The sequence below is a fragment of the Chironomus tepperi genome, unplaced genomic scaffold (assembly GCF_022539635.2).
Source record: "Chironomus tepperi strain 1889 unplaced genomic scaffold, CSIRO-AGI_Ctep_v1 contig_73, whole genome shotgun sequence".
Lineage (NCBI taxonomy): Eukaryota > Metazoa > Arthropoda > Insecta > Diptera > Chironomidae > Chironomus > Chironomus tepperi.
In genome coordinates, this window is record NW_027226195.1 from 1,586,054 (window position 1) to 1,611,635 (window position 25,582).

The 25,582-nt window shown below is 35.1% G+C and overlaps 5 protein-coding genes across 7 annotated transcripts; 1 reads left to right on the forward strand and 4 right to left on the reverse strand.

Annotated features, from left to right (window-relative positions):
* Positions 1-4,386: 4,386 nt before the first annotated feature.
* On the forward strand, positions 4,387-10,068 carry LOC139100882 (alpha-tocopherol transfer protein-like). Of its 2 annotated transcripts, none has more exons than XM_070653647.1 (5): positions 4,387-4,634; positions 7,190-7,349; positions 7,411-7,678; positions 7,741-7,985; positions 8,051-10,068. In XM_070653647.1, exons 1-5 carry the CDS (start codon positions 4,535-4,537, stop codon positions 8,130-8,132), a joined length of 855 nt encoding a protein of 284 aa, XP_070509748.1. In that variant the 5' UTR covers positions 4,387-4,534; the 3' UTR covers positions 8,133-10,068. The 2 variants fall into 2 exon arrangements, with proteins under 2 accessions (XP_070509748.1, XP_070509749.1); XM_070653648.1 differs by having other exon boundaries at positions 4,389-4,634; positions 6,586-7,349.
* Positions 10,069-12,237: 2,169 nt separating this feature from the next.
* On the reverse strand, positions 12,238-15,891 carry LOC139100913 (alpha-tocopherol transfer protein-like). The gene is made up of 3 exons (XM_070653685.1): positions 15,734-15,891; positions 14,736-14,895; positions 12,238-13,394 (listed from the first exon to the last, which is right to left on the reverse strand). Exons 1-3 carry the CDS (start codon positions 15,840-15,842, stop codon positions 12,848-12,850), a joined length of 816 nt encoding a protein of 271 aa, XP_070509786.1. The 5' UTR covers positions 15,843-15,891; the 3' UTR covers positions 12,238-12,847.
* A 1,867-nt stretch (positions 15,892-17,758) lies between these two features.
* LOC139100957 (alpha-tocopherol transfer protein-like) lies at positions 17,759-19,606 on the reverse strand. Its single transcript, XM_070653743.1, has 3 exons — positions 19,398-19,606; positions 18,796-18,955; positions 17,759-18,340 (listed from the first exon to the last, which is right to left on the reverse strand). Exons 1-3 carry the CDS (start codon positions 19,504-19,506, stop codon positions 17,788-17,790), a joined length of 822 nt encoding a protein of 273 aa, XP_070509844.1. The 5' UTR covers positions 19,507-19,606; the 3' UTR covers positions 17,759-17,787.
* Positions 19,607-20,592: 986 nt separating this feature from the next.
* Positions 20,593-22,107, reverse strand: LOC139101003 (alpha-tocopherol transfer protein-like). The gene is made up of 3 exons (XM_070653833.1): positions 21,939-22,107; positions 21,718-21,877; positions 20,593-21,218 (listed from the first exon to the last, which is right to left on the reverse strand). Exons 1-3 carry the CDS (start codon positions 22,045-22,047, stop codon positions 20,669-20,671), a joined length of 819 nt encoding a protein of 272 aa, XP_070509934.1. The 5' UTR covers positions 22,048-22,107; the 3' UTR covers positions 20,593-20,668.
* A 413-nt stretch (positions 22,108-22,520) lies between these two features.
* LOC139100914 (alpha-tocopherol transfer protein-like) lies at positions 22,521-25,199 on the reverse strand. 2 transcript variants are annotated; one of them, XR_011545486.1, is made up of 5 exons: positions 25,001-25,199; positions 24,711-24,870; positions 23,323-24,288; positions 23,204-23,243; positions 22,521-23,075 (listed from the first exon to the last, which is right to left on the reverse strand). XR_011545486.1 is itself a non-coding variant. In XM_070653686.1 (3 exons), the coding sequence occupies exons 1-3, from the start codon at positions 25,107-25,109 to the stop codon at positions 23,736-23,738; spliced, it is 822 nt and encodes a 273-aa protein (XP_070509787.1). In that variant the 5' UTR covers positions 25,110-25,199; the 3' UTR covers positions 23,274-23,735. The 2 variants fall into 2 exon arrangements, 1 of the variants encoding a protein (XP_070509787.1); XM_070653686.1 differs by lacking the exons at positions 22,521-23,075; positions 23,204-23,243 and having other exon boundaries at positions 23,274-24,288.
* Between the last annotated feature and the right edge of the window lie 383 nt (positions 25,200-25,582).

Consider the following 25,582-nt stretch of genomic DNA (forward strand, 5'->3'; position numbering starts at 1 on the left):
CTGATAAATAGAGACTGCCTCCATGTGCCTTCATGTGACTTCAACATGACTGTTAAAGGGGCCGGCATCCATGTGTCTTCTCGTGGCTTCCACATGGCTGTCAAACAGAAGCGGCATCCGTGTGCCTCCTCAATGCTTCCACATGACTGCCAAACAGAGGTAAGTTCCATTTGATGCCTTAAATACTCCATATCAGAGCCTTCTTCATTTATGTCACTTGATCTTATGCTTGCTTTTGCTTTAGTTGGCTATACAGGTCAATTGTGATCCATGGCCTCCCTCAGATGTCACCTGAAACTGGCCCTATCGTTGACTATAGCTTGCCTCTACCATGATACAGCTAGGCACCCATCCATAGGCACCCATCTGACAACTCTGCCAATACCAATTGCAATAGTGTCTCTGTCAACAGCTCGGGCTTATATATAATACTAATTCATGAGACCAGTCATCATTAACAAATATAATTTCTAAACAATTTGTAACAAATCTCTAAAATAAAGCATTTCTGCTGCGACTAACTAGTCATTGTGTCATTGATTCACATGACAATATGTCTTTTGTGTCTATACTTAATGATTGTTATTTCTCGATTTTTCATAAAATGTTGGTCCGTGATATGAATATCAACATGTTATTCAAGTTTATTTTTGACATGCTGAATATAAATGCTCATTAAGATAGTAAGCAGCATATTTACTAAATTACTTCTTGATTCTTAAGCTGAATTATTTATCAAAAAGCAATTAAGACTTAAAATGACTTCTTTAACTCATGCACAAGGTTCACAGTTCATGTTTTACTGATAAGCTATTGAAAAAGTTGAATTTACCTTGGAATAATTAATTTCAGTGCTAATGGAAAGCTTTTAAGACTGCATCTTTGTTAAAGGCAATTTGAGGAATTATTTGCACGACTTAAGCTAAAGATCATCTTTAATTATATGCAATTAATGTATCGTCTTGTTAATTTTAGTATATGATGAGATTTTGGGGGTTTTAAATTTAAGTCACGATGAGTCGTAAGTTCTTTCGTGTGCAAAAATTTGGTTAAATGTCAAAGAATGTTTATGATCAAAACAAACCGAGCACTGTTATCCGAAATATTATTGGATATTAATCCCGAGCGGCACTGCTTACTTCGCTAACCGTTCAGATCAATTGTGATTCATGACCTCTATGGTTCAACTCTGGTTATTGCAGGGTGAGTTGGTCTAGAGACCAAAATACTTAAATAGAGGCTAAGAGAACCAATAAGAAACTTGAGCGTCACAGTGCGGCGAATCGTATATCTTGCAGTAAAGCTAATCAAATCAGCTAATCGAAATCAGCCGTCATGGAGTCATCAGACCAACTACGCATTTTACGACTAAAACGGCAACGTAGTGGTTAGGATTTGCAGAAGTCTCGGTCACGTCCGGTCTCAAGAATCTGACGACATGGACCCTAACAGCAGTAAGTGTTCATTAGGAGTCAGCAACTAAGTGCTCATTGGGGGATCGATGCCATGAACGAGACTTCCCGAATTGTATTGGTCTCGGTTTTTAGAATCTGAGCAAGACTACCCGTTAAGTCTCAATCTCGGCATCTAGAACCCTAAGTTTCGATCCCCAAACAAATACTTTGTTCTGTTCGGGCAAATGTCTTATTTGCATGAAGAATGTACCCAAACCTGTTCATATAAAAATCAGGAACCGTTTTGAATTGATCTGCTTTTTTATCTGCTAAAGAACATTTCCTGATTGTATAATTTCTTGATTATATTTGGCTATATTTGGCAATGCCCAATAGATTTAGAATTCATTATCGACCGGATGAAGAACTACAACAGATATGATAAAGAACTTAGCAATTAATAAAGCTCAAAAACAATGTTTTGATGTGTTTTATTACCTTTTAGCCATTTAAGTAGATTTAAACAATTGTTAAGTATAGAGATGGCTATCGTGAGGTATTAATCATAGCAAATTTGAACTTTATCTGATCTTTTCGACTTCAGTTGCTACTGTCAATTGGATATTTTGCCAAAAATAATCATCGATTTATCATGTTAGGTAGGTAAGTGCCTTATTAGTAGTTAAATGATTTGATCATAAATCAAAGAAAAAGAAATTTTGGTCTAAGGTCAACGAATCGTTTAAATTGAATAAACATTGAAGGAACTGGGAAGGAACGGTGCACGATGTAATGAATTATGAGAATAAAAACAACAAACACAGAGCATGAAGCTTGTTTAATTGGCAAAACGTGATACTTTCAGGTTTGGTTGGGGCTGTTCTATCAATATTTCATTCTTAAGGTAACCTGTCACATTCAGTTCCGATTTGTTTGAGTTGAACTTCAAGTTGCTAACTTAGACGAGTCTTACATTGCCCGGAGCTCTAATTCCTTCTTACTTACTTACCATATTACTTTACTGCTTTTCGTACAGATTAACAACTGCAATTTATTGCCTCCCATAGATAAGGCCTAACTAAAGCTAGCTCTATCGCTGGCTTCCGTCTGCCAATTGCCAATACCAAACGCAATTCTACTGTCTTTTTCTAATTCCTTATTGATCTCGTAAATTAAGCAGTTGTAGTATCTAAAGTTCTGGAAAAGTACAACTTTGGAACTGATAGGATTCGAACCTAAAACTTTTTAATGACCAGACCAATCAGCCATTAGTTCAACTTCGCATCTTACAGGTAATATGGCGACGTGATACCCTGGTGAACACGTTGTGCTGCTTGGGTTGAAATATTCTAGAAATGGCCAAAAGTTAGACTGCAGATCGGCGTAACTCCAGCTCAAGACCTGATTTGATGAAATCCGGCACCAGACCTCAATCTAATTGACATCGTGCTGCATTTTTGGCCATTTCTATGTCAACTGTCTTTCGGGCTACATCCTAAGGTTACAAACATTTTCATACTACCTTCCAAACCTAACATCAGTAATTTATGACTGTGCGAAAATTCAAGCTTAACATTGAAAATTGTCTGCTGCACCACAATCGTCTATATCAAAAAGATTAAAGATATCTGAATATTTTATTAATTTACATAAAATTCAGTGTCTTTTTCATGAGCACCAGAAAGGTCACTATTCTCGATTTTAGGTGTGCATTTTGAATAGACTTGATGGAAATGTAGAGAAATTAAATATTTATTAAGCCTTAGATCTGAAACTAATTATTTTGCAGCTAATCGCTTATGTAACACTAGCTGCTTAATTTCCTTTTCATGTAAAATCTAATTGATCGTAAAAGTGTTCAGCTATAGCTTTATATTATACTAACTCATCAGTCTATCTTCTCCGTCATCAATCAATTACTCTTGATGTTCAGCAATAAATCAATCAACCTAGCAATTTTCTAAAGATAGTTGAAAAGGTTCACATGGAACAAAGAACTGCGTGTTTATTCATTAGAATTAAGCCTATTTTGAACGTAATCCACTGAGTAATATTAAGAACGATTGTGGACACTCAGAGAAGAAATTTGAAAACTTTGCAAAAATTTGTCAAAATTTAAAAGATTTAAAAAATTCAAAAAAGATTGAAAAATTTAAAAATTTATTTTGAACAATTCCAAAAAAAATTGAATAGTTACAAAAAATTTGGAACAATTTAAAAAATTTGAAAAGCTTAAAATAAATTAGGTATAAATTTGAAAATAGGTTGAACAAAAATTCAAAAATTTGAAAAAGTTCAAACAATTTGATAAATTCAAAAATTCAAAAAATTCAAAAGTTTGGATAAAAATTCAAAAAAAAATGACAAAAGTTCAAAAATTCAAAATTTAAAAAATTTTCAAACTCAAAAATTTTTAAAAAATTTAAAAATTTGATATATCTATTTGAATGAAATTTTTAAAAATTCAAAAAATGTGAAAAGTTTCAAAAAATTTGAAAAATTTCAAAAAATTGAAAATTTTAAAAAACTGAAAAATTTTAAAAAATTGAAAAATTTTTAAAATTTTTTTTGAGTCGCATCGGACTGGGTGCTTTATGTTCATAAAGTAGCAATCATACCCAAGAGATCCATCTTAGATAGCTCCTCCAAATGTCAAATGTTCATCCCAATTCCTCATAAGCACCCAATTCCTCATAAGCACCTAATTCCTCATCCAACAATGCACATTATCGCCAAAAATTCAATTCTTAAAATCCCTCAGTTATCATTTCATTCTTATCTCTTTACTCAATGCTAAATACATTTTGCAATGTCAACATACCAAAAAAAAATTCATATTCCATTAGAACGCGACATTGAATTTAAAAAAAAAAATTTCTTCTTCATCCACAAAAAAAGATCAACATAAAATTTTCGTGTACCACGCAAGAAAACCGCACCAAAAAAATCTTGTTATTCTTGTTTCAGACTCTAAATCGACACATAATAATAGAGCAAGACGAAAAGATTTTTTTATTCATCGTTGTTAACGCTCTGCTGTGTTAAGCACATGCGAAGCTGACTGCTCAGTTGATGTTGTGAGCTCTTACTGTAAAGAAGAATTGATCGTGACTGAAAATATCAAAAAAAGTTAAAAAAAAATGACGAGTAAAGTGATTCTGTCTGATTATGAAATGGATGAGAAGGTTCAAGAGTTCCGGAAGTGGATTAACTTGCAGTCACATTTACCACAAAATATCGGTAAATGTCAATTTTATGGACATTTGTGTTGTGCATCAAATGCGGAACAATTTTTTGTGGATTTATATTTTTAACACTTGGAAAAAGAAGTCAGGCAACTGCAGAAAAAACCAGAATTGTGTCAGAATAAAAAAAATCCCCAAAAAAAATCAGGTTCTTTATCAGACTTTTGTTCTTTAAATTTTGTCGATCATTGTGACGGAGACAAAACAGTTCTAATTTGCATCCAATTAAAGATGCTAAAAATATTCGATAATGATGCAGTTGATCTTCAGGCTTAACTCATGATTAATTGTTTGTTTTGTGCATCCGCCTTGCTAAATCGAGACACAACTGTTTAGAGCTCTATTTTGATTAAAAAGTTCAGTTCCAGACTGGAGTGACTCTGATTTTGTGACTTGGAATTGGTTCAAAATTGGCTCTAGACTGACGTTACTCTGACTTGATGCTGGAACTGGTTTAAATTCGGCATGAGGCCAGTGTGACTCCAACTTGGTACTGGATTTTATATCTGACGTTATGACAATGCTACGCTGCACCATGGCAACGTCACACCAACATCATGCCAACGTCACATTGCATCATACCAGAATCATGTGGTGCCATGCTCGAGGTACGCAGCATTATGTCAGCTATACACTGAACCATGCTGGCGTCACGCTGTACTATGCCACAGTCATGCGACACCATGCCAGAGTCATGCGACATCATGTCAGAGTAATGCGACACCATGTCAGTGTCATGCGACACCATTTCAGTGTCATGCGACACCATGACAGTGTCATGCGATACCATGGCAATGTCATGCGACACCATGACAGTGTCATGCGACACCATGACAGTGTCATGCGACACCATGACAGTGTCATGCGGCACCATGCCAGAGTCACACAACAACATGTCAGAGTCACACGACACCATGTCAGTGTCACTCCAATCCGGTGCTAGATTTAGAATCAATAAACCGTCAAGTGCTTATCGGGATCTATATACATATCCATAACCTCCGGTTCACAACGCACAATCTCGATTCATAATTAATCAACTCAATTAATTACAATACATAACAAAACTTCAACACAATCACTCCGATCTACATAACGTCATTACTGTGCGTATCTAACAAAAGACAAGTTACAAAGTGAAAGCATCTTAGTGATGCTAAATTGTCATTACACTTACAAAGAACTGTTATTAAAGCATAAATGTGCAGTTTCACTTAGAAAATCATTAAAGTTGAGATTCCGCGACGTGCTTATTCAGAAATGTACATAAGCTCACATGTGTTTTGATTACATTCGCTGTGATCAATATTGACTTAAATGCATCAGACTTACAATGTTGAGTATTGAAGTTCTAGTGAGAATTGTTATGGAATTTGAGTGTATATGCCCTTGGATGTGATGTTTTGGAGAGAATGTGATGTGAATTTGAAGCAGAACTCGAGGTTGGTGCAGTTAAAGTCGACTCGACACGAATCTTTGCCTGTGTCACTCGGAAATCAAACTTACCCGAATATCACAAATTCTGTCATGGCCAGCATGTCGGATTGCGGTTCCAGACCAGATTCGGGTTCGATGCCAGAGTCGGTTTGGTGGTCGGATTCGAGTCAGGTTAATCGTTCAAAAATTGGCTCTAAGTCGGCGTGACTCTGACTCTATACCACATATCGAGCATCATTCTAAAGTCACGACGGTTTATAGCTGGATTTTAGATCAATTAACAGAATTGTGCTACTCGGTTTAGTTTGCTAGTTGGCAGAACTTCGGGTTCTGTTAAAGAGTAAATAAATTTTAGTGCCTTTTTATGGCAACATTTCGTTGACGATTCTAATTGATGTCAGGTGTCAGTATCGTAAAATAAGTAATTTTCCTACTATTATGACAATAGTGTCTGACCCTTAGTGTCATCCTCAAAGGTCAGATACCTGTATAGTGCATTACAATTCTAGCAATAATTACTCAACAATACTTCTCAGTTATGGAATTTTGCGGCTAATAATTGTTTAACAAATGAGAGTCTTAAGCGACAAAAATGAAAATTCGACGACCATAAATCTTCCAAAAATAGGCGACTTCCATTTTGGACTATTTAGAGAGAGTTTGAGGTTCGTGTAACTCGTGTACCTTAAAGGGTTCGTAGCTCGTGTACCTTAAAAGATTCGTATGCCTTCTTCATTTGTGTCGCTTAAGAATGCGACAGACCACCACACTCAGTAGGCCTACAAGCTTGTAATGGGATTAGAACCACTGCATTGATGACTTTACAAATGAAAAATGGATCATAAGTTTTGAACGTGACAGACAGAAGGACAGACAGAGCAAGTCAAATAAAAGTGTGTTAAAAAATTTCCGACTGAGTCTCGAACTCATGATCGCGGGGTCGATATTGCAATATCGACCTAAACAGTATTAAACAGTACTAAACAATTCCGCCATCGAACCACTTAAGTCTGACTTATGATGTCAACCTAAAAAGATGCATATAAATTCAAATTTTATCATAAAATGAAGTCTCTTCTACCTTAAATAACCCTAAATATTCAATATCGACAGAAAAAATGCTTCTTCTGCGCTACCTCAAAACCTACAACTTCAATCTAGAAAAGGCACAAAAGCTACTTGAATACAGTCTCGATATTCGAGCCAACAATCAACACATCTTCACTGGAAGAGATCCATTGTCACCGGAAATTGCAGGCATGCTTAACGCTATGTAAAACCTAAATTTTATTGCTTATCTAGTCAGTCTTAATGAGTCTATAAAAATCTTTTAGTGAAATAGTTCCAATGCTGAAAGCCACACCAGAAAACTTTAAGGTCTGCATTTTACGTCTCATCGATTACAACTCGACCAACTTTGTGTTTAATGATGTCATTAAGACATTCTTTATGTTTGCTGATTTGCGGCTGATTTCGCCTGATCCGAATCCAGAGCTAGCTGATGGCGAAATTCCAATTTTTGATATGAAAGGCATGACTATATGGCATTTATTTAGAGTCAATTTTTCGACATTGAGGCTCTATTTTAAATACGTTCAGGAGGTAAGGCATAATCAATTTTAAAATGTTGTCAAAAATCCATAAAATTTCAATTCATCATTAAGGCACATCCAGTCAGAGTCACTCAATGTCATGTCATTAACTGTACGCCGCTTCTAACAAAAATCATGTCGCTCATTCGACCTCTGTTAAAACCTGAAGTTGCAGCACGTCTTCAATTCCATTCACCCGATACTGATACGCTGTTCAAGTGCATTCCTAGAGATCTGTTGCCGACTGAATATGGCGGAACTGCTGGACCTATCGCTAATATGAAAGATTATTGGATGAAGAGGTTAATGGAAAAACGGTAAGATAAGAATAATGCATTCAATGTTAAGTACATAAGCCATTAATTAACATTCTCCCACACAGAAATTATTTGAAAAATGACAGCAACTGGATTGTAGACAGCAAAGTAGACAGCAATAACAACCCAATGCATGATAAAGAATAATTATTTTAATAATGTTTGGGGTTCGTTTGTGAATGATGTCTGTTGATTAGTGGGAGATACGCATTAAGTGCCACACTGATTCTTCTTGATACCTTAATGACTGTAGATCAGTGCTTCTTAGACTATTATTATACTCCGTGATACAACCGGAAGACTCACGGTGCCAAACTTCTGGAATCAGGTCAGCGTGAGTCTAGCCTCAGCCAGATTCGATCAATTCAATCAATAGACTAACCTCAAGTCAGTCAGGAACCCAGAAGGCACACTGTGTAAGATTGATGGAAAATCTGGCTCCAGGACAGCATCACTCTGACCCTAGGTCAGATTCAATTAAACCTGGCTTAAAACCAGAATTGAGTCAGTTAATGGCCAAATTTTTGATCGATTTTATACCTTGCGCCTTCCGAGTGTGTCATGTAGTCAAAGTTTGTGAAGTACTGGAATAATGTGTCACCAAAATCTTCAAGTATGTCACAAAAAGTATGGTAACACACCATATATAGTAGATTAGTAACATGCAATGGTAGGCAACCTCTTAATTTTCCCGGCACAGCATGCTGGTAAGCCTCGACTAAAGCCTATATGACATACTGTTCATGCCAATTTTGGCAACAAAAGAGTGTTCTGTGGCACACAGGTTGCCCACCACTGATCTTGTGTTAGTGTTGAGTTCTGACATGGTTGCCAACCACTGTATTGGAAATATGGCTAACTTAGTTGGACTTGATAAAGGTTGAGAAGTTCTGGCTTAATTATTCAACTGGTATCCAAATGGATCCGTACTCACTTTCTCCTAAACAATACACATCATTTACAAACGACCCCAATTTTAAAGTGATAAAATTTAAATGATACAAAACAAATAGAATTAAGTAAAATAGGAAGTAAATGCATGTTAAAGACAAAAGAATAAGAAAGAATTTCAACCAGCATGTTCAACAAGAACGTCCTTCAGTCAACTGAATTAAATTAAATTTTTAAACGCCAATTATGATTAATAATTTTGTTGTTTTTTTATTTTAATACGGACATCACGTGAATTTACATTGAGTAGGTTGTTTATTAGTACGCGTAGTACATGCTACTCAGAAGATTAAATATTATGCAAATAAACGATTTAAAATAGTTTAAATTCTTAAATCAGTCGGCATTTGAATTTTGGCATGCTCCATGTGTAGTCATGAAAAAGGTCATGGTTGTGTTTGATGTCTGGTGGGATGGTCAGTAGAATTTTTAGTGATTTTGTAGAGCTTGATGTTGACTAGATTGGTAGTCGACTTCCTGAAGAACACAATGTACTCAGTAAGGTGACAATGCGTCGATGTAGAATTTATAAATGTATGGCTATTTGCAGTATAGTCGAATAGACCCTGATGGTTCAGTGGTAGAGGCATGCGACCGAAATCGTAGAACGTGGGTTCGAATCCCATTCGGCAGTCTCATCCGACATGCATGACTTGAGCTCGAAGTGCATGCGACCAGGTGCATCTGACATGCATGACATGAGCTCGAAGTGAATGCGGCCGGGTGCATGCGAAAAACATGCGACCGGGAATAGTAGGACGTCATACAAAATCCGAGTCTGTTTAGAGCTCTGTATATGACTCATTACCTAGTATAATTGCAATGTCTAAAAAGCTCTATTGACCATCATCGTGATTCATCCAAAACTAAGAACACATCTTCCTGCAAACTAGATTTGTTTTCGAACATATTTAACAAAACATATTCAACATTGATGTTAAAAATCGATGTTTTTTTGTTCGTAAAAGGTAAACGACTAGTCAAACAGCTGAAAGATGATAATACAAGTTCGACAAGACCTTGTGGTCAGCATGAGATTTATGTTGCTCGTGAATATTTTCAAAAATTTATTTATTTTGCCAAAAAAGATTTGCTAATGAAAATCAATAAAAAATAAAATTTGGTTTTTAAATTCGGATTGTTTGTCAATTTTTCGTGAGATTGGTGGGCATGATTAGTGTGACAGTTAATGATGAGAGTCGCTAATTCATGATCAAAATAACCCCGAGTGACAAGATGCGACGAACGACATTTTTGAAGCTGTAAAAATGTAGTCCAAATCAGCAGTCATAATACCCTCAGAGGAACTTAGGGACTTGTGGTAGATGCAGCGATGTCACGGTGCCTCAATGCAGTTGTGGACAACCTTTAATTTGTTGCGGCACCTCTTGGTTGTAAGCTTCAACCGAAACCAAACACGGTTTACAGTTCATGATATTTTCAATCATTTTTGGCAGCACACCAAAGTGCCGCTCCACATAGGTTGTCCAACACTGCCTTAGAAAATACGTTGTGCTGTTCGGGAATTAAATCAGCAATCTAATTTGATTGCTAAAAATTCTAATTTTCATTTTCAACTTAAAATTTGACAGCCAATTAAAAACTGATAAATTATCACAGTGGTGGCTAACCTGTGTGCCGTGGTCCTTTAGTGTAGGGCCAATACTTTTTGGAAATGCCATGAACCGTGTCTAGTTTTGGTTGAACAACCCAAGATGGGCCGCAGAAAGTAAAAGGTTGCGCACCACTGAATTACCACAAATTAACCATTTTTTTTTTAATTTTGAATGTCACTGATTTAATTTAAATAAATTTGGAATAGGTATTTTGTAAACAAAAAAGTGAAAAATCCCACAAAAATAAAATTAGCTTCCAAAGAACAAAATTTATATAAAATTAATAATTATAAAGTCATTAAGCCTTTGTGATAAAAATTCATTTAAAATGAAAATAAAAACTTTTATTTTTTTTAGAAATAAAAAAATCTTTTAAATTTCTTTGTTTTCAGTTTTTACTTTCACGTAATTTTCTCATGATTACGCATTGAATGCTCTAGTAATCTGTAAGTTTTAGAAGAACAATGGAGAATTAGATATACGGTTGCAAAATGCAAATTTAATTAATGGTTTTATTGAATTGTTATTTAAATTGTGGAACATTCTCGATTCTGTTTATCTTATTTATTTGTAGTATGCAAATTATCTGATTAAAAACTGGATTTTTGAAGCGGTTTGTTCGATTTCAGTTTTGTGTTAGGTCAGGGTAAGACACTGTCGTAGAAATCATAAAACTTTTGATTTTTTTAGATTTTTATTGTTTTTATGATTTTTACCGTGACTGACCTTGATGGAACAGATGGAACAGATGGAACGGACACAAAATTTCTTCGAATTCTGGCCTGATTCTTAGCAGCGAAAAAGCGACAATTGTCAAGTTGGTTAGGAAGTCGACTCAAATAGCAAATCAACTCAAAGGTCCCGGGATCTATCCTAGGGAAAGTCTAGTTGGATTCGATTGATTTTTCGCTGTTCTAGTCACAATAACTCGGTTTGTGTGATTCACGACGCACAAATTGTGGCTAGGTACTTTGATATACCCTGGGTCATAAAGCGTACATAGTTGGGGAAAGCAAAACGTCCATCACAACGTCCACTACAACGTGCATCCGCTACGTCATACTATTAACGGTAAGACGCGAAGTTATCCTAGCTGTTTCGGCATGCTTGACCAATTTTTACTTCAAAAAAATATGATACACTGTATGTACCACTCGGGGTTCCATTCAGAATTATAACTTATGTATTTTAAAATGAATTAATTTAGCATTAAACTTTATAAAAATAACTTTTAGATTTGAAATTCACTTGACATTTTTGAAGAAGTTTCAGGTGCTCATTTATAGATTCCAGATGTTTCTGCAGATGTTCATTTAAATTTGCATAATTTTTTTTTATTTTTAACTTTTTCGCAGGAACTGATTGAGATTAGTAATATAATTATGAAATTCGCTTTTGATTTTCAAGATCAATATCATTTGTTATTGTTTTAAATATAGCCCTAACATTAATTAGTTTACTCAGAGTAAGTTTTTTGACTATAATTTATGTTGATTTATTAAGCTTGTCTGGATCAAAAAAAACTCCTGTTGAAGATACAATCGCTAAGGACGCTAGAGTACTCAATATCCCAAATTAGCAGAAGTTATCGAAAGATAGAGCTGTCTACAGATGTTCTTTAAACGCGGCTTTGGGCCCCCGTACGCCCCAGCCAAGGAAGTAAAGTAAGTAACATACAATCAAAGTTTATTAATAATTTAAATATATTTTATTTCATCTAAAATTTACAAAGATTATAAACTTAATTAAATATTTTTTCTATAATTTAAACTTACATATTTAACAAATCTCAAACTTCGGATAAAGAATAACTTAATAAAGGTTTAAATATCTAAATTAAATAAGTTCAAATATTTAAATGTAAATATTTATAGAATAGTACTCAGTAGGATTCGACAATTGTATGCAAGTATGCGCATATTATTTGCAAATCTTACATTAAAGAGGGTTCTTAATATCAGGGTTTTTAATCCTGGTATTGAAATTAAAGATATATTGATTGATTTCGAGATTTCAATAAAATGCAATCGCTTGATCCATAATTTTTTTACAAAGGCTTAAGTTTTGGGGTGGTGGGTTAAAAAAATTAATTTATTGCGTTACGTAACGGGTGTAGGGTTAGAGTGGGGTATCGAGCCATATTAAGGCTGCTCTTGATGATGACTATAAAATGTCAAGCATTCGTACAATGTTTTCGACAATACTGAATATATTAAGTGATTGCTTCACTCTAGAAACTTAGGAAAGTTAGTACAATATATAATTTATAACACGAATTTCTTAAAACTACTTATACTAATTTGTCAAAACAAAATTCTCCTTCTTCCCAAGATAGTCACGATGCTTAAACAGTTGCTTCAAATTAATCTCATGAAATTCATCTAAAGTTCCAAAATTTCCACCATATTCAATTGGCAAGCATTCTTTATCAACATACTCATGCAATGTGTTAAATGATGAATGAAAAACCATGCTGTCCACAGATTCCTTCTTCAAAAATGGTGACACAAGATTGATAACCTTATTGAGGATTGGTGAGCAGTTCACAAAATGATTATTAAGGATGTCCACATGGATGTAATTCTCCTCATAATACAGGAAGTGTAAAATTGTTGATAAATTTGTGACTAGCTTCATAAAATGCTTTACGGTTGCTCCTTTGGCATCATAAATAAAAATATTTTGATTAATTTTTGGTGCCTCAACAGCACACATGTCTTGTACCATGAAAAATGTTTTGATTATTTCCTTTATGACAAAATTGTTAACATCTGGATTTTTTATACGGAAGATTGTGATGTGGTTCTTCTCCTTTGTCAATTTTGGACATTCTATCAATTGACTGCAAAGCACAAAATTAAAAAAACGGAATTAATTATTGCGGTCGTATATTCAGAAAGCAGCAACTTAAGCCTTAAGATGAAGAATTTAATAATTTTGCATATTTTTTTCGTCATCTTTTTGTGAAAAACAAGATTTTTTTGCGTCGTCATCATGAAATTTCGATTCCAATAAAACTAACCAGAACAACATTTTCTTAACTCTTGCATCATCTTTTTAACAGTTTTGAGTCAATTTGTGAATCATTTTTGGAAATGCAATTCGTTAAGAGACTGTAAACTTGGCTTTACGTCACGTGCTAAGGAACAACGTCATGGAAAACGTCAATGGATTTATACTTAGAACGTGATGTGCTATTTTGGAAAATAGACGATAAATAAATGATGGAAAATCCGGTCAAAGTCTAAATTGACTTTGGTCTGAGGTTGGCTTTCATCAAATTAGGACTGGAACTAGAGTCAGACTGCCCAAGCGCCTAATTTTCGAGCATGTTTACGTGTTCTTTCCGGGTATGATTGAAAAATCGATCTCTTACGGGAATCAACCTTTAGTTAACAAAAAGAGATATGACCAGGGTTGTTACAACATATTCTGTAATACAGAATGTGGATATGTATGGATATATGTGGATATTCACAAATTTTCCACACATATCCACACATTTTTACATGTGACATATTTTCAATACACACCAGATTCTGCTTTTAACAACCCTGGATAAGACTTTAAGAGGATTTGAGGACAAGACGTTTTTAAACTGTTGACTAAAGATTCTCGAGAACGAGACCAAGACTTCCTAGTCTTATTCTCAAAATGTCACCAAAATTGAGACTTCCGAAATGCTTATTGTTGACTAGTCAATCGATAACAATGACTAAGCAAAACCAAAGTTTGTTTTATTTCCTATCTTGTCAAATTTATGCACTTTTTGGCATCAATTCCACTTTTTACCAAAAGTTAATAGCAAGATACCTCAACTTTCGAATCAAAAAATTGTAAACAGACTTTCTTTCCCAAGCGACACAAGTGAAAATGACAGATTCTTTGAAGTTCCATTATGGATAAAAGTAATAATACCAAATGGTAGCAGTCTGCGTATCCCGAACAAGACAAATAACAATTTGACAGCCTTATGGATGTCACACGGAGACGGCTTCCATTTGGAATTGATAAAAATACTCTCGAGAATCCTCAAAAGCTCTAAAGAAAGCTCAATGAACTTCAGTCACATTTATCGAAGAGCCTTCTTCACTTATGTCACTCACTATATGATTTAATACCCGAAATTTCACTGACTTTAAGGACACAAACTAAATCAATCAATAAATCCATTAATACTCACAATAACTTAATAGAACGTCGAAATTCTTCAGTATCCAATCTCCGATCAGTAAAGTAAAACGGATGTTTTAATCTGAATTTCACATTTTCTTCTAGAAATTTCTTGGCTTCTTCGAGATCATTTTGCTTCGTATGATAATATCGAATCAGAACTGACCTAGCTGCAAAAATTTAAATTTTAAAGATTTAATAAAGAATATTCAGATTTCATGTGGTTTGAAGGTGTGGACAAGTATTTTCCTGACGCAAAATATCTCGCATCATTAAGGAAGTGAATTGTGAAATAGGAAATATTTGTTGAGGAAGTCAATTTTTTCAGGGTTGATTTCATTTTTATGGAAATTAATTTTGAAGGAAATTTAAATCAAAAAGTGATGAAAATGACACAATGTTAACAAAGTTGGAGTTCCAGCAAATTCATAAATTCAAAAATTAGTATAAGGCAAGATTGTAGCATAAAACAGGACTCATGTGGACTCTCGAGACGAGATCAATATTTTTTAAGGATTGGCTTGAACTCGATCCCGAGATTGGCTCAATCTCGAATTCGGGGCCGGTTCAACTTCGAATCCTGAACTAGCTCAATTTTGAAATTGAGTCTCGAGTCGACCACAGCGCTTGCTTGATATTAATTCCGAGATTGGCTCGACCTAAAACCAGAAATTGGCTCGAGCTTGATCCCAGGGTTAGCTAAATTTTGAATCCAGGACCGGCTCAATCTCGATCTCGAGTCCTGGATAAGCTCGATATCATTTTTGGAATTTGCTCGATTTTGAATTCGATGTCAATTCCGTCTCAATATTCGATGTTAATCCGATCTCAAGAATTTGTCGAAATAAAGGCATCCACATAAATCAGTTTAGAACTTTTTAACAGTCTGATGACTGCGGAAAACAGTAACTGATGTTATCCTATTTTTTAGCTTCCTCAAGACCTACTTTTGCCTGATTTCCTAGCACCATTCCCAACCTCACACTTAAATTAATCAATATAACTTACGAATATTCTTTGGTATATGCTTCTTGGTAGCTATCCATTCTTCAAATTTATCAAGAACTTCACTACTTTCCTCAATTGCTTTTTGCAGACTCTCTTTTGATTCATTCATATCGACTCAAATGTTGAAACTCAACTGAACGATTTCGGTATGATTGTGCAAAATTTTTATATCATTGCTTTTGTTTACAAAAGAAGAATATCCATGTGACCAATACAAAGGGGAATTGAAGGTGGGATGAAAATGTTGATGATTTCTTGGATTTTGTCGATTCTGTTTTACACTTGAAAATGTAAGGCAGAATAGTAGTATGTAGAACAATAAATTGACATTCTGTCATGTGAAATTTAGCAATCTTGGATAGCTGATTGGTAAGAGCGTACGATCGAATATCATAAGACGCAGGTTCGATTCCCATTCGGGTCAATGTTGTTGCTGCATCTTAATTGCTTGTGCAATACAGCCAATTCCTGAATTAATTGAGCATCAAAATGACGTATTAACAAGTTTGTAAATTCTAAACAAGGAACTGGCTTGGATGGGAATCGAACACAGGTCCTACGATTTTCGATAGTATGCTATCACCACGAAGCTATCGGTGATTTTTAGAGATGCTTGAAAAAATCACAATTTCAACCTATTACTCAAATTAGGCAGTTTCTAGATATTTTACAGATCTTTACAGCTGATGCGGCTGTGCTTGGAAAGTCCAGCACATATGAGATGACCGTCATGTGAGAAATGAAAGGAAAATACCAAATTATGTCCCAGTCAAAAATAAATTATAAAAGACATCATCATCGTAAGTTTCAAACTCAGATTCCTACTTACACATCAAGCAGGAATCCCCCTGTAAGCAAAATCTTTATGTCTATTTTCGTACTGATCATCTTCGAAACAAGTTTTTTTTTCGCGAAGTTTCACCAAAATAAAATTTATGACCGATTTTTTGCATTATGCAAACAAGTTTTGGCACAACATTTTGGAGAGTTTAAAGCAGTGTTTTTCAAACTTTATTGATACACAGAACAGTTTGGTTTGTAGAGTTTTTTGCGGCAGAACATTTATTTGCAAAAATATTTCGTTACAGCTACACAAATGCCATGGATGTTCCAATGCATCGCTAAAGCTGTTTTACTAATATCCAATGAAAGCTGCCTATATTTCGTAGCTATATAAATGCGACGGTTTAAAGCTCAGCGACAGAGCCTTCTCAATTTGTGTCACTCGGGAAATATGCTTAAAATCATGTTAATTACTCACTTACTTTCCTTGGTGCCCTTTGCCAATTGCAAAATGCATGTCCAATTCGAATTTAATCCTTGCACTAGTTGTAAATTGGTTTTATGACACAGATCAGCTTTTTATATGTCACACTAGTGTGCTATGGCATAAAACTTGAACAACACTGCCCCACAGTGTCAATTGATTTGAGGTACCATTTATAAACATATTGCGTTAAACATAAATTTATTCAAATTTTATTCAATTTTTTGCAACATTAAATGGTGCTAAATTTGGAGCGAATGTAAATTGATAGGTTTCGTTGTTCACAACTCAACAAGTTTTTTTTATTTTTAGTGACAATATGTTAATGACTATAAAAATTGTCAATATTGACCTTGAAATATTGATTTAATATTTACGAAATTCTTTCGATTTTTGCCTACCCGAGCAAAACTAATGAAGAAGGCTTTGCCATGGACACATTTATTAGCGTCAAAATGGAATGTTCGCAGGTGCAGGAGGGGATCCTTTTTTAGCGGGAAGAGTGTTGTTTGAAAATTGGAAACCTTCGTAAATTGAAGAATCTGTTCCAAGAAGGGGAACGGGAAGTTGGTTGGGCCTCAAACCCCTCCTGCCTCTGAATACGGTTTGGCAATTTCGTGTGGCTTCCAAATTTTACTCATTTTTTTATAAATTTAAAATTATTTTATTTTACATTAATATACACAATATCGTATACTCAATTATATTCTGCAAAAGATCATCAATACAGCTTAATCTGAACCTTCATCAAGTCCTAATTTATCAAAAAATCACAAAATTTCAACTTTTATTCATTCAACAGAAAGAAATTTTCATCCTTATTCAAAAAGTCATGATACTTTTGTACAATTTTAAAGGCAATGTCAGCATATTCCTTGAAAGTTCCATTACTTCCGCCGACATCAGTTGGTAAGCAATCTTTATCAATAATTTCATGCAATGTTTCCAGTCCCGAGTCATGAAAAACAAATTTCTTTTGCAATTCCTTACCGATTACTGGCTTAAGAAATGAAATAACTCTGGTAAGTGTCTGCGAACAATTGATAAAATGGATCTGCTTAAGATCCACACAATAAGCTTCTTGTCCATACTGTGAAAAATGATGTATAATTGGCATATTTGTTACAAATCTCATAAAATGTGAAAGTGTGAATCCATTGGCATCATAAATAGTAATAAGTCCATTTGTATCCGGTTCTATAAGTGCATATCCATCGTTGACCATCACAACATACTTAAATATATCCTTAAGAATAAAGTCATCTATATTTGAGTCAATAATTCTATAAGATTCGATAGCATAACCTTCCTTAGTTAATTTTGGAAAGATTGTATATTGACTGTGGGTATGGATATGGAAATGAAAATATCATAGGTCAGTATTTTATTAGCATGTCTATTAATATCACCCGAATAACACAAATTAGTTAATAGATCCAAAAATTCCGCATCAATCCGTGTGTCTTTGGGATGGTATCGAGTTTAAACCAAATCTGGATCCAAGTCAGAGTAATGCCATTCTGGTCATCGATCAAAAATCCGGCACCCGATTTGCATGATTCTGACTTGACACTCTGTGCGACTTTGAGATGGTGTCGATTTTAAATCTAATCAGGATCCAAGTCAGAGTCACGGCATTCTAGCCATCGATCAAAAGCCGGCCGCAAACTGGCACCAGATTTAGTTTAAATCCGACACCATACCAGAGTCTTGCTAGTCTTGGGCTTGATACTAAAGTCATGCCAGCCTTTTTGGATCTATCAATCGACTTGTGCTATTCAGATTAGTAACTCACATATTGCCTATAACACGTTGAAGTTCCTCCGAGTTAAAATCACGATTGGTAAGGAAACTTTGATGCTTCATCCTAAATTTGACATTAATATCAATCAACTTCTTCGTTTCTTCAAGATCGCACTGACAAACTTTGTAGTAACGGTGCAGAATTGCTCGAGCTGCAATAAAATTAGAATATGACAATGACATTTCCGAACAGACAAGGAAAAGACTTGTTTGCCGAACAGACTTGTATGTAAAGTTGAGCATGCATGAAATTCACACGGTGTAGAAATTCTCGCAAATCCGAAAACAGGTCAGCGAAAATCTGAGTCTAGGACAGTTTGATGAAATTCAGACTCAGGCCAGAGTTAAGTCGTGTGTCTTTCAGGATGTCAACCAATATTGATTGAGTATATTCACCCGAGCGACGCAAATGAAGAAGGCTCAGTCACGGAGCTTTTAAGGCTCCGCTAAACCTCTTTTATTAACATTAAATGGAAGCCGTCTATTGTAGGCTTGTAGACGTCCATCTGTCTGCCAAACGGAGGCTTCTTCATTTGTCACATACACTATTTTGGCGATTACGCTCATTGCTTTTTATAGATTGCTCATACTTACGAATACTGTTTGGTATATGCGGCTGACTTGATATCCATTCCTCAATTTCCCTTAAAATTTCATTATTATCTTCTAATGCTTTTTTGCTCCTCTCAGTAAGCTCTAACATTTCGATCAGATGGTTTAAATACAACTGGCCATACCTTAATATATCTTATTTGCAGCATTTTAAACTTTGTTCACTTAAATACCAAAACAGAGTTTTTTTTTGGAGAGAAACCCGCCAAACCAGAATTAACAAGTTTCAATGACATGAGATTTTTTGAATGAATGAATTGGTTCTGTATACTAAAGAGTGTGCTGAAGTTGAGTAATTGTTTAATCCATTTGATGATCTATGGACTTCCTATTAATCAGAGATCGTAGCCGCTGATTTTTTAATCGGCGGAGACTAAAAATCGGCTTAGCTATGCGGAAAAGCTTAGCCGGCTAAAAAGCCTAAGCCGGCCTAAGCGACTTCGATCTCTGCTATTAATAAAGAAAGTTTCTAAGTCTGATTTTGTAGATGGGAATAGAATGTGAGGGCGGCTAAGGAACATTTGGAAAGGCTGTTGGTAGAGAATGCAAGGGGTAGAGTAGACTTAAGTCAACTTATTTATACAAAATCTGAGTTCTGGACAATGTAGCATTTGGTATTGGAGATTGGCAGCAAGCAGCCGGCTATAGAGGCAGAGTCAGATGCAAAACAAGATAGGTCATGAATCACAGTTGATCTATACTGACTGTATATATGATGTAAGGCATAGACTGCAAAAGAGAATGTTCATTTTAGCAACACTGTGGAGGCAGTTTCCACAGAGTCTAGACGGAAATATTCTCATTTGCGCCTCTCTGGTTCTCATTTGTGTCAGTATCGGATTAAGTAAGTCAGTTTTGCAGTAGGATTTAGATACTTTTTCGCTGTTATAGCCACTTCAGGAAGACCGAAAATGTCCTGAATTGGTTGTGTTGATGAGGTCGCTGGATTTCTCAATATACCAAATTAGCAGAAGTTATCGGAAGATAGAGTTTTTAACAGGCGTTCTTTAAATGCGGCAATGGACCGCGGCTGAATTAACGTCATTAACGACTTACAAATTAAAGTTACGGACATTGCATCAATAATAAGGAACTTTCATTTGGAAACTGTAGCTTTTGATGCTTTTGAATGCTTTGAAAGCTTTTCAATCCATCATTTAGTTCCAAAGCTCAAAGCTTTATATTTAGCAAACAATTCCAGTTTTTAGTAAATCATTTATTCAATAAAGTCACAAAATAATGTCCAAACTTATTTAGTTATCTAAAAGGAAAAAGTTCTCATCCATCTTCACAAAATCTCGATACTTATGCAGCTTCTTCAGAGTATTTTCATGATAATCCTTCAGTGAACCTTCAGTACCACCATATTCAACCGGTAAACAATCTATATCAATAAAGTCATGCAATGCTTCATATTCAGAATGAAAATACAACTTTTTCTTTAGTTCCTGAGACAGAAATGACTTAAAGAAGTCAATAGTTTTGGTGACAAGTGATGAGCAGTTGATATAATGGACTTGGATGAGATTTATGCAGCTAACTTCCTGTCCATACTGTGAAAAGTGAATTGAAGTTTGTGCATTTGATATGATTCTCATAAAATGTTGAAAGGTGAATCCAGTGGCATCATAAATTGCTATAACTCCATTTATATTTAATTGGGCAAGAGAATTTACGTCATGTGCCATTATTACAAGCTTCATTATGTCCTTGAGATTGAAATTGTTTAAATCAGAGTTAATGATTCGATATGATTCAACAGCGTAGCCTTCCTTAGTTAATTTTGGGAATACTGTGTATTGGCTGGAAATAGAATAGAATCAAATTCAGTATGGATATGTAATTAGGGTAAGCCAGTGGTGGACAACCTTCTGATTTTCAAGGCACATCTTGGTAGTAAGCCTCGATTGAAACATCACATGACATACGGTTCGTGGAATTTTAGCGGCATTTTAGTGTACTGCGGCACACAGGTTGTCCACCACTGGGATGAGGAAACGTTCAGAAATGAAGTGGTTTAGGAAAAGCATTTTTTGACCCTCTTTTCTTACAGTAACGTCTGATAACAAAATCATAAGCCAAAACTTGAACTCCGTACCCAAATCGTACACCCAGTATAAGCCAGTGGTGGTCAACCTGTGCCGAAACTCAAAATACTATGAACCATATGCCATTAACGGCTTCAGTTGAGGTTTGAGTCAAGGCTCGTCTCCAAGGTGTACCGAGAAAACCAAAACATAGCCCATCACTGCTCTAAACGTCACATAACATCCAAACATTCTCTAAATTCCATCAAACTTACACAGTCCTAGACACTTTTTGAAATTCCTCCGACTCAATGTCTCGATCAGTAAATAGATATTGATTTTTAATTCTAAACTTCACATTGATGTCCAGCAACTTCTTAGATTCTTCAAGGTCAAAGTGATTAATTTTGACATATCGGAACAGAACTGTTTTGGCTGTAAATTATTTAAGTAAATTAATTAACTGGATTTTAAAAATGGAATTAAATTTGCTTACGAATAGTCTTTGGTATGTGCGGCTGTGCGGATATCCATTCCTCAAATTTTCTTAAAATTTCATGATAATCTTCTAATAATTGTTGGTCTTGTTCGTTAAGCTCGATCATTTCGACTGAATGGTTCAAAGTCAACTGAATGTTTCAGCGAATATTGATACCTAGACAATGTTTTTTTTTTTGCAACCTTTACATCTTTATACTAATGAATCTGTTTTGTTTTTTTGTTGGAAAATCCTTGTAAAAACCTGAATGCTGGTTTATTAATATTGGGGATTTTACAGCATTTTTGAAAAAATGTAGCTTAATATTACAATTTATTCGGATGGAAGATTGGGTAGGTGGATGGCTTAGTGAGGCATGAGATCTTGATAACCAGAGATCCAAATGGATGCATCCATGAAAGCTCAAATACAATCAATATTAATTTATTTGTAGTTTCGATCTTGGTCCTGGTCTCAGTCTTGATCAGAGTTGCAAAACAGGCACCTGTGACAGGCAAAAACCTTACAAATTCTCGATAATTTTTTGGTTTTTCAATAATTTGTACGGTTTTTGCCTGTCTCAGGTGCCTGCAACTCGGTTTTGCAACTCTGAACACTTGATCTCAATTTTAGTCCCGGTCTTGGTTCCGGTCTCGATTTCGGTCTCAATCTCAAATATTCGTCAATATCGAGACTTCCTTATTATATAGACCACCTTATTTTCATGGAACGAGAGTCAAATTTTGCGAACTTATAGATTTCTACTTACATACTTACTTTTACCGCTTAAATTAATCTTACTTGTTTCGATCTTCAATGGGTATTGCATGATATGTATTTACATTGTTGCTCTGTAAATATTGTAAATACATGTAAGGAAATCTTGTTGCTCTCGCTTATTCTGTTTTTTTTGTTGACAGTACTCTTCTTGTTCCTAGCCAGTTTCATAATCCAACGTTGCTCAGAGCTTCAATTACGTACATTAAAGCAGTTAATGTTTATATGTAATCCGAGCGGCTCAGTTCGCAAACTGAGTTTTTTGTCATAAAAATGAATGGATACCCATTGGCACAGTGCTGTTGGGGCAATTTTGAGTCTTGTCCGTTAATATGGCGACGCATCAAGGCTTCTTATCAGTGCTGTTCGGGTAAATTTCTGAAAAATCACAAATTTGAAAACTTCTAGGATTCCATAAGATAACTATCGAGTCACTAAACCAAATTTAAGCCAAGCGCATTGCCGATTACTCCACAGAGGCACTTAACTACTTAACTGTCACTTACTTTGACAAATGCAAACCACTAATCACTTCTGAATAATTTTCTTTGGTAATATCATTGATTGAGATTTATTCAAATATTCATTAACATTTTGTGACAATATTTACTTCATTAAAACTTACTAATTATTAAATATCAATTCTAAAATCATCTTACTGAGTGTTAAAACAAGTGTCAGACACCATCTCAGTAGTGGGCAACTTAGTGTAATGCGACAAACTAGTTAGTCGTCAAAAAATGTTTGGAAATGCTATGAACCAGATCGTGGCTTTCTCAAAGACAGCCGTTAATTTGTTTCAAAAAATATTTTTTGTCTTTAATGTTCAAATTTTTTTTGACCGTTACTTTTATTTTTCTTCGTAACGGAAATTTGTATTTTAAAATAAGTTGAGTTCGAAATGTTCGAATTTATGTGTTAGGCGGTGTCCATCGAGGCTTGCCGTCAAGGTATGCCGCGGAAAAAAGACTGTCCACCACTGCACTGTCTTAAAAACTAGAATATAATCTCGTCAAGCTTGACAATGTCCTTCAAAATTTATTTACTAATTATGAAGAAATTTTCATCATTTATTATGAAATCACGGTTGCTTTTCAAGTTCTTCTGTGTATTTTTCACGTGTTCCTCTAAAGTACCCAAAGTTCCTCCATACTCAACTGGCAGACACTCCTTATCAATAAACGTATGTAGAGATTCAAAGCCAGCTGGATGACAATGAATACTTTCCATAATTTCCTTGCTAAAGAAAGGCTTGAGCATGCGAATTAATTTTCTGATAAAAGAAGAGCAGTGAAGGAAGTGAATCTGCTTAGGCGGTTCCAATGTATATGTCGATCCATATTGTGAGAAGTGAATTGCAGCTTGTATAGATGATACAACACTCAAAAAATGTTGGAACGAGAATTCGCTTGCATCATAAATTTTTATACCTCCATTAGTATTAGGTCCAGTATAAGCCATCGTGTCGTGGATTATTAGAACCAATTCAATTGCACTTTTTATACTGAAATTGCTAGCGTTGCTGTCTTTAATTTGTGATGCTTCTATTGAATAACCTTCTTTAGTGAGTTTTGGAAATCGGGCGACGTTGCTGCAAATGAGAAGGAAGAAAGGAATTAGAATATTTACTGATCTTGAGGGGAACAAGCTGTGATTAGTCGATATCTGCATAGTTATAGACTTGACATTGTAACTCAAGGTCCACAAATGCCAAGTTTAATGATTAGACGTAAGGTCGATTGATTACAGCAAGTTCCACTCCGGAATGAAGTTAAGCCTGAACAACACTTGTCGTCAGGACATCCGACTACTTTGGTTCATCCCTAACAAGCTAAGGGTATGCTTTGATTGCACAGAAAGATAATTACGATCCTAAAAGGGGTCTATGTCTTTTAGGTCATTGTGGAACTCGGAAGACTAGGATGTACCAAAGCTCGAAGTTGACTACATTAGAAAAGTCCACTTGAGTCGCCTTCGAGCTCTTGGATGTCCCGCTCCATATAAAATACTTACATAGTACTAAACAGCTTCTGAAAGTTGTCAGACTCAATGTCACGATTAGTGAACAAATATTTATTCTTAATCCTGAATTTAACATTGCCGTCGATCAGCTTCTTTGCTTCTTCAAGATCGAAGTCACGAACTTTGAGGTATCGAATCAAAACATTTCGTGCTGAAATTTTCAAAAGTTAGTAATCTTAAAATGGATCAGATCCGAGTGGACAACTTGACGTAATGTCTAGACCTCCTGATCTACTAATGGCACTTTGACAAGTTGTTCAATCCTTACAGCAATAACTTACAAATATTCTTCGGTATATGCTTCTGTGTAGCAATCCAGTCCTCTAATTTCTTCAATTTGTCATCATTATCTGATATCAGTTTATTAAGGCTTTCTAAGGATCCACTCATTTCGACTTGAAAGTTAAAATGTTACTGATGTTGCTGTTAAGCATGTTGGTCCAAAAACAATATACTTATTAAATTATAACAAGTCCATTTTCAGTCAACATTGCTTTTTTCCAGACTGAAGATGATAAAAACCTGAAAATGAAACATGAAATTGAAGACCAAGGATTGTAATAAACATCGATCTCGCAGTGATGTAGCTTGAAGAAAGCTAGCTTTTGTGATTGGAAGAGAGTTTCATAAATTATATGGATGAAATAATGGAAGCATTCCTTTCTCAAAAATGTCCGGTCAAGCTCCTGTAAGTGCCTAACCTTTAGCTGCTCAAATCAAGAAAATTCAGTAGCAATCCCAAACGGCGCCAAAGAAGCATAAAAACTACGCCGTCGTGTTAACGTCAAAATGACGTTGAGCTGCCTTTGATGACACCGTAATTGTTGTTTTTAGTCCATTTCGATTGCAAGCCATAATATTTG

Excerpts from the sequence above, each read along its gene's own strand:
- LOC139100957 (XM_070653743.1), bottom strand. The coding sequence starts at position 19,506 with ATGTTAGAGCTTACTGAGAGGAGCAAAAAAGCATTAGAAGATAATAAT. Across the intron at positions 18,956-19,397 it reads GCATATACCAAACAGTATTC|CTCGAGCAATTCTGCACCGT; the intron begins GTAAGTATGAGC and ends ATTTTATTGCAG. Across the intron at positions 18,341-18,795 it reads CAACGTGTTATAGGCAATAT|TCAATATACAATCTTTCCAA; the intron begins GTGAGTTACTAA and ends CCATACCCACAG.
- LOC139100882 (XM_070653647.1), top strand. The coding sequence starts at position 4,535 with ATGACGAGTAAAGTGATTCTGTCTGATTATGAAATGGATGAGAAGGTT. Across the intron at positions 4,635-7,189 it reads ACATTTACCACAAAATATCG|AAAAAATGCTTCTTCTGCGC; the intron begins GTAAATGTCAAT and ends CAATATCGACAG. Across the intron at positions 7,679-7,740 it reads ATTTTAAATACGTTCAGGAG|GCACATCCAGTCAGAGTCAC; the intron begins GTAAGGCATAAT and ends TTCATCATTAAG.
- LOC139100913 (XM_070653685.1), bottom strand. The coding sequence starts at position 15,842 with ATGAATGAATCAAAAGAGAGTCTGCAAAAAGCAATTGAGGAAAGTAGT. Across the intron at positions 14,896-15,733 it reads GCATATACCAAAGAATATTC|CTAGGTCAGTTCTGATTCGA; the intron begins GTAAGTTATATT and ends AAATTTTTGCAG. Across the intron at positions 13,395-14,735 it reads CGACGTTCTATTAAGTTATT|TCAATTGATAGAATGTCCAA; the intron begins GTGAGTATTAAT and ends TGTGCTTTGCAG.
- LOC139100914 (XM_070653686.1), bottom strand. The coding sequence starts at position 25,109 with ATGAGTGGATCCTTAGAAAGCCTTAATAAACTGATATCAGATAATGAT. Across the intron at positions 24,871-25,000 it reads GCATATACCGAAGAATATTT|CACGAAATGTTTTGATTCGA; the intron begins GTAAGTTATTGC and ends TGAAAATTTCAG. Across the intron at positions 24,289-24,710 it reads CAGAAGCTGTTTAGTACTAT|CAACGTCGCCCGATTTCCAA; the intron begins GTAAGTATTTTA and ends TCTCATTTGCAG.
- LOC139101003 (XM_070653833.1), bottom strand. The coding sequence starts at position 22,047 with ATGATCGAGCTTAACGAACAAGACCAACAATTATTAGAAGATTATCAT. Across the intron at positions 21,878-21,938 it reads GCACATACCAAAGACTATTC|CCAAAACAGTTCTGTTCCGA; the intron begins GTAAGCAAATTT and ends AATAATTTACAG. Across the intron at positions 21,219-21,717 it reads CAAAAAGTGTCTAGGACTGT|CCAATACACAGTATTCCCAA; the intron begins GTAAGTTTGATG and ends TTCTATTTCCAG.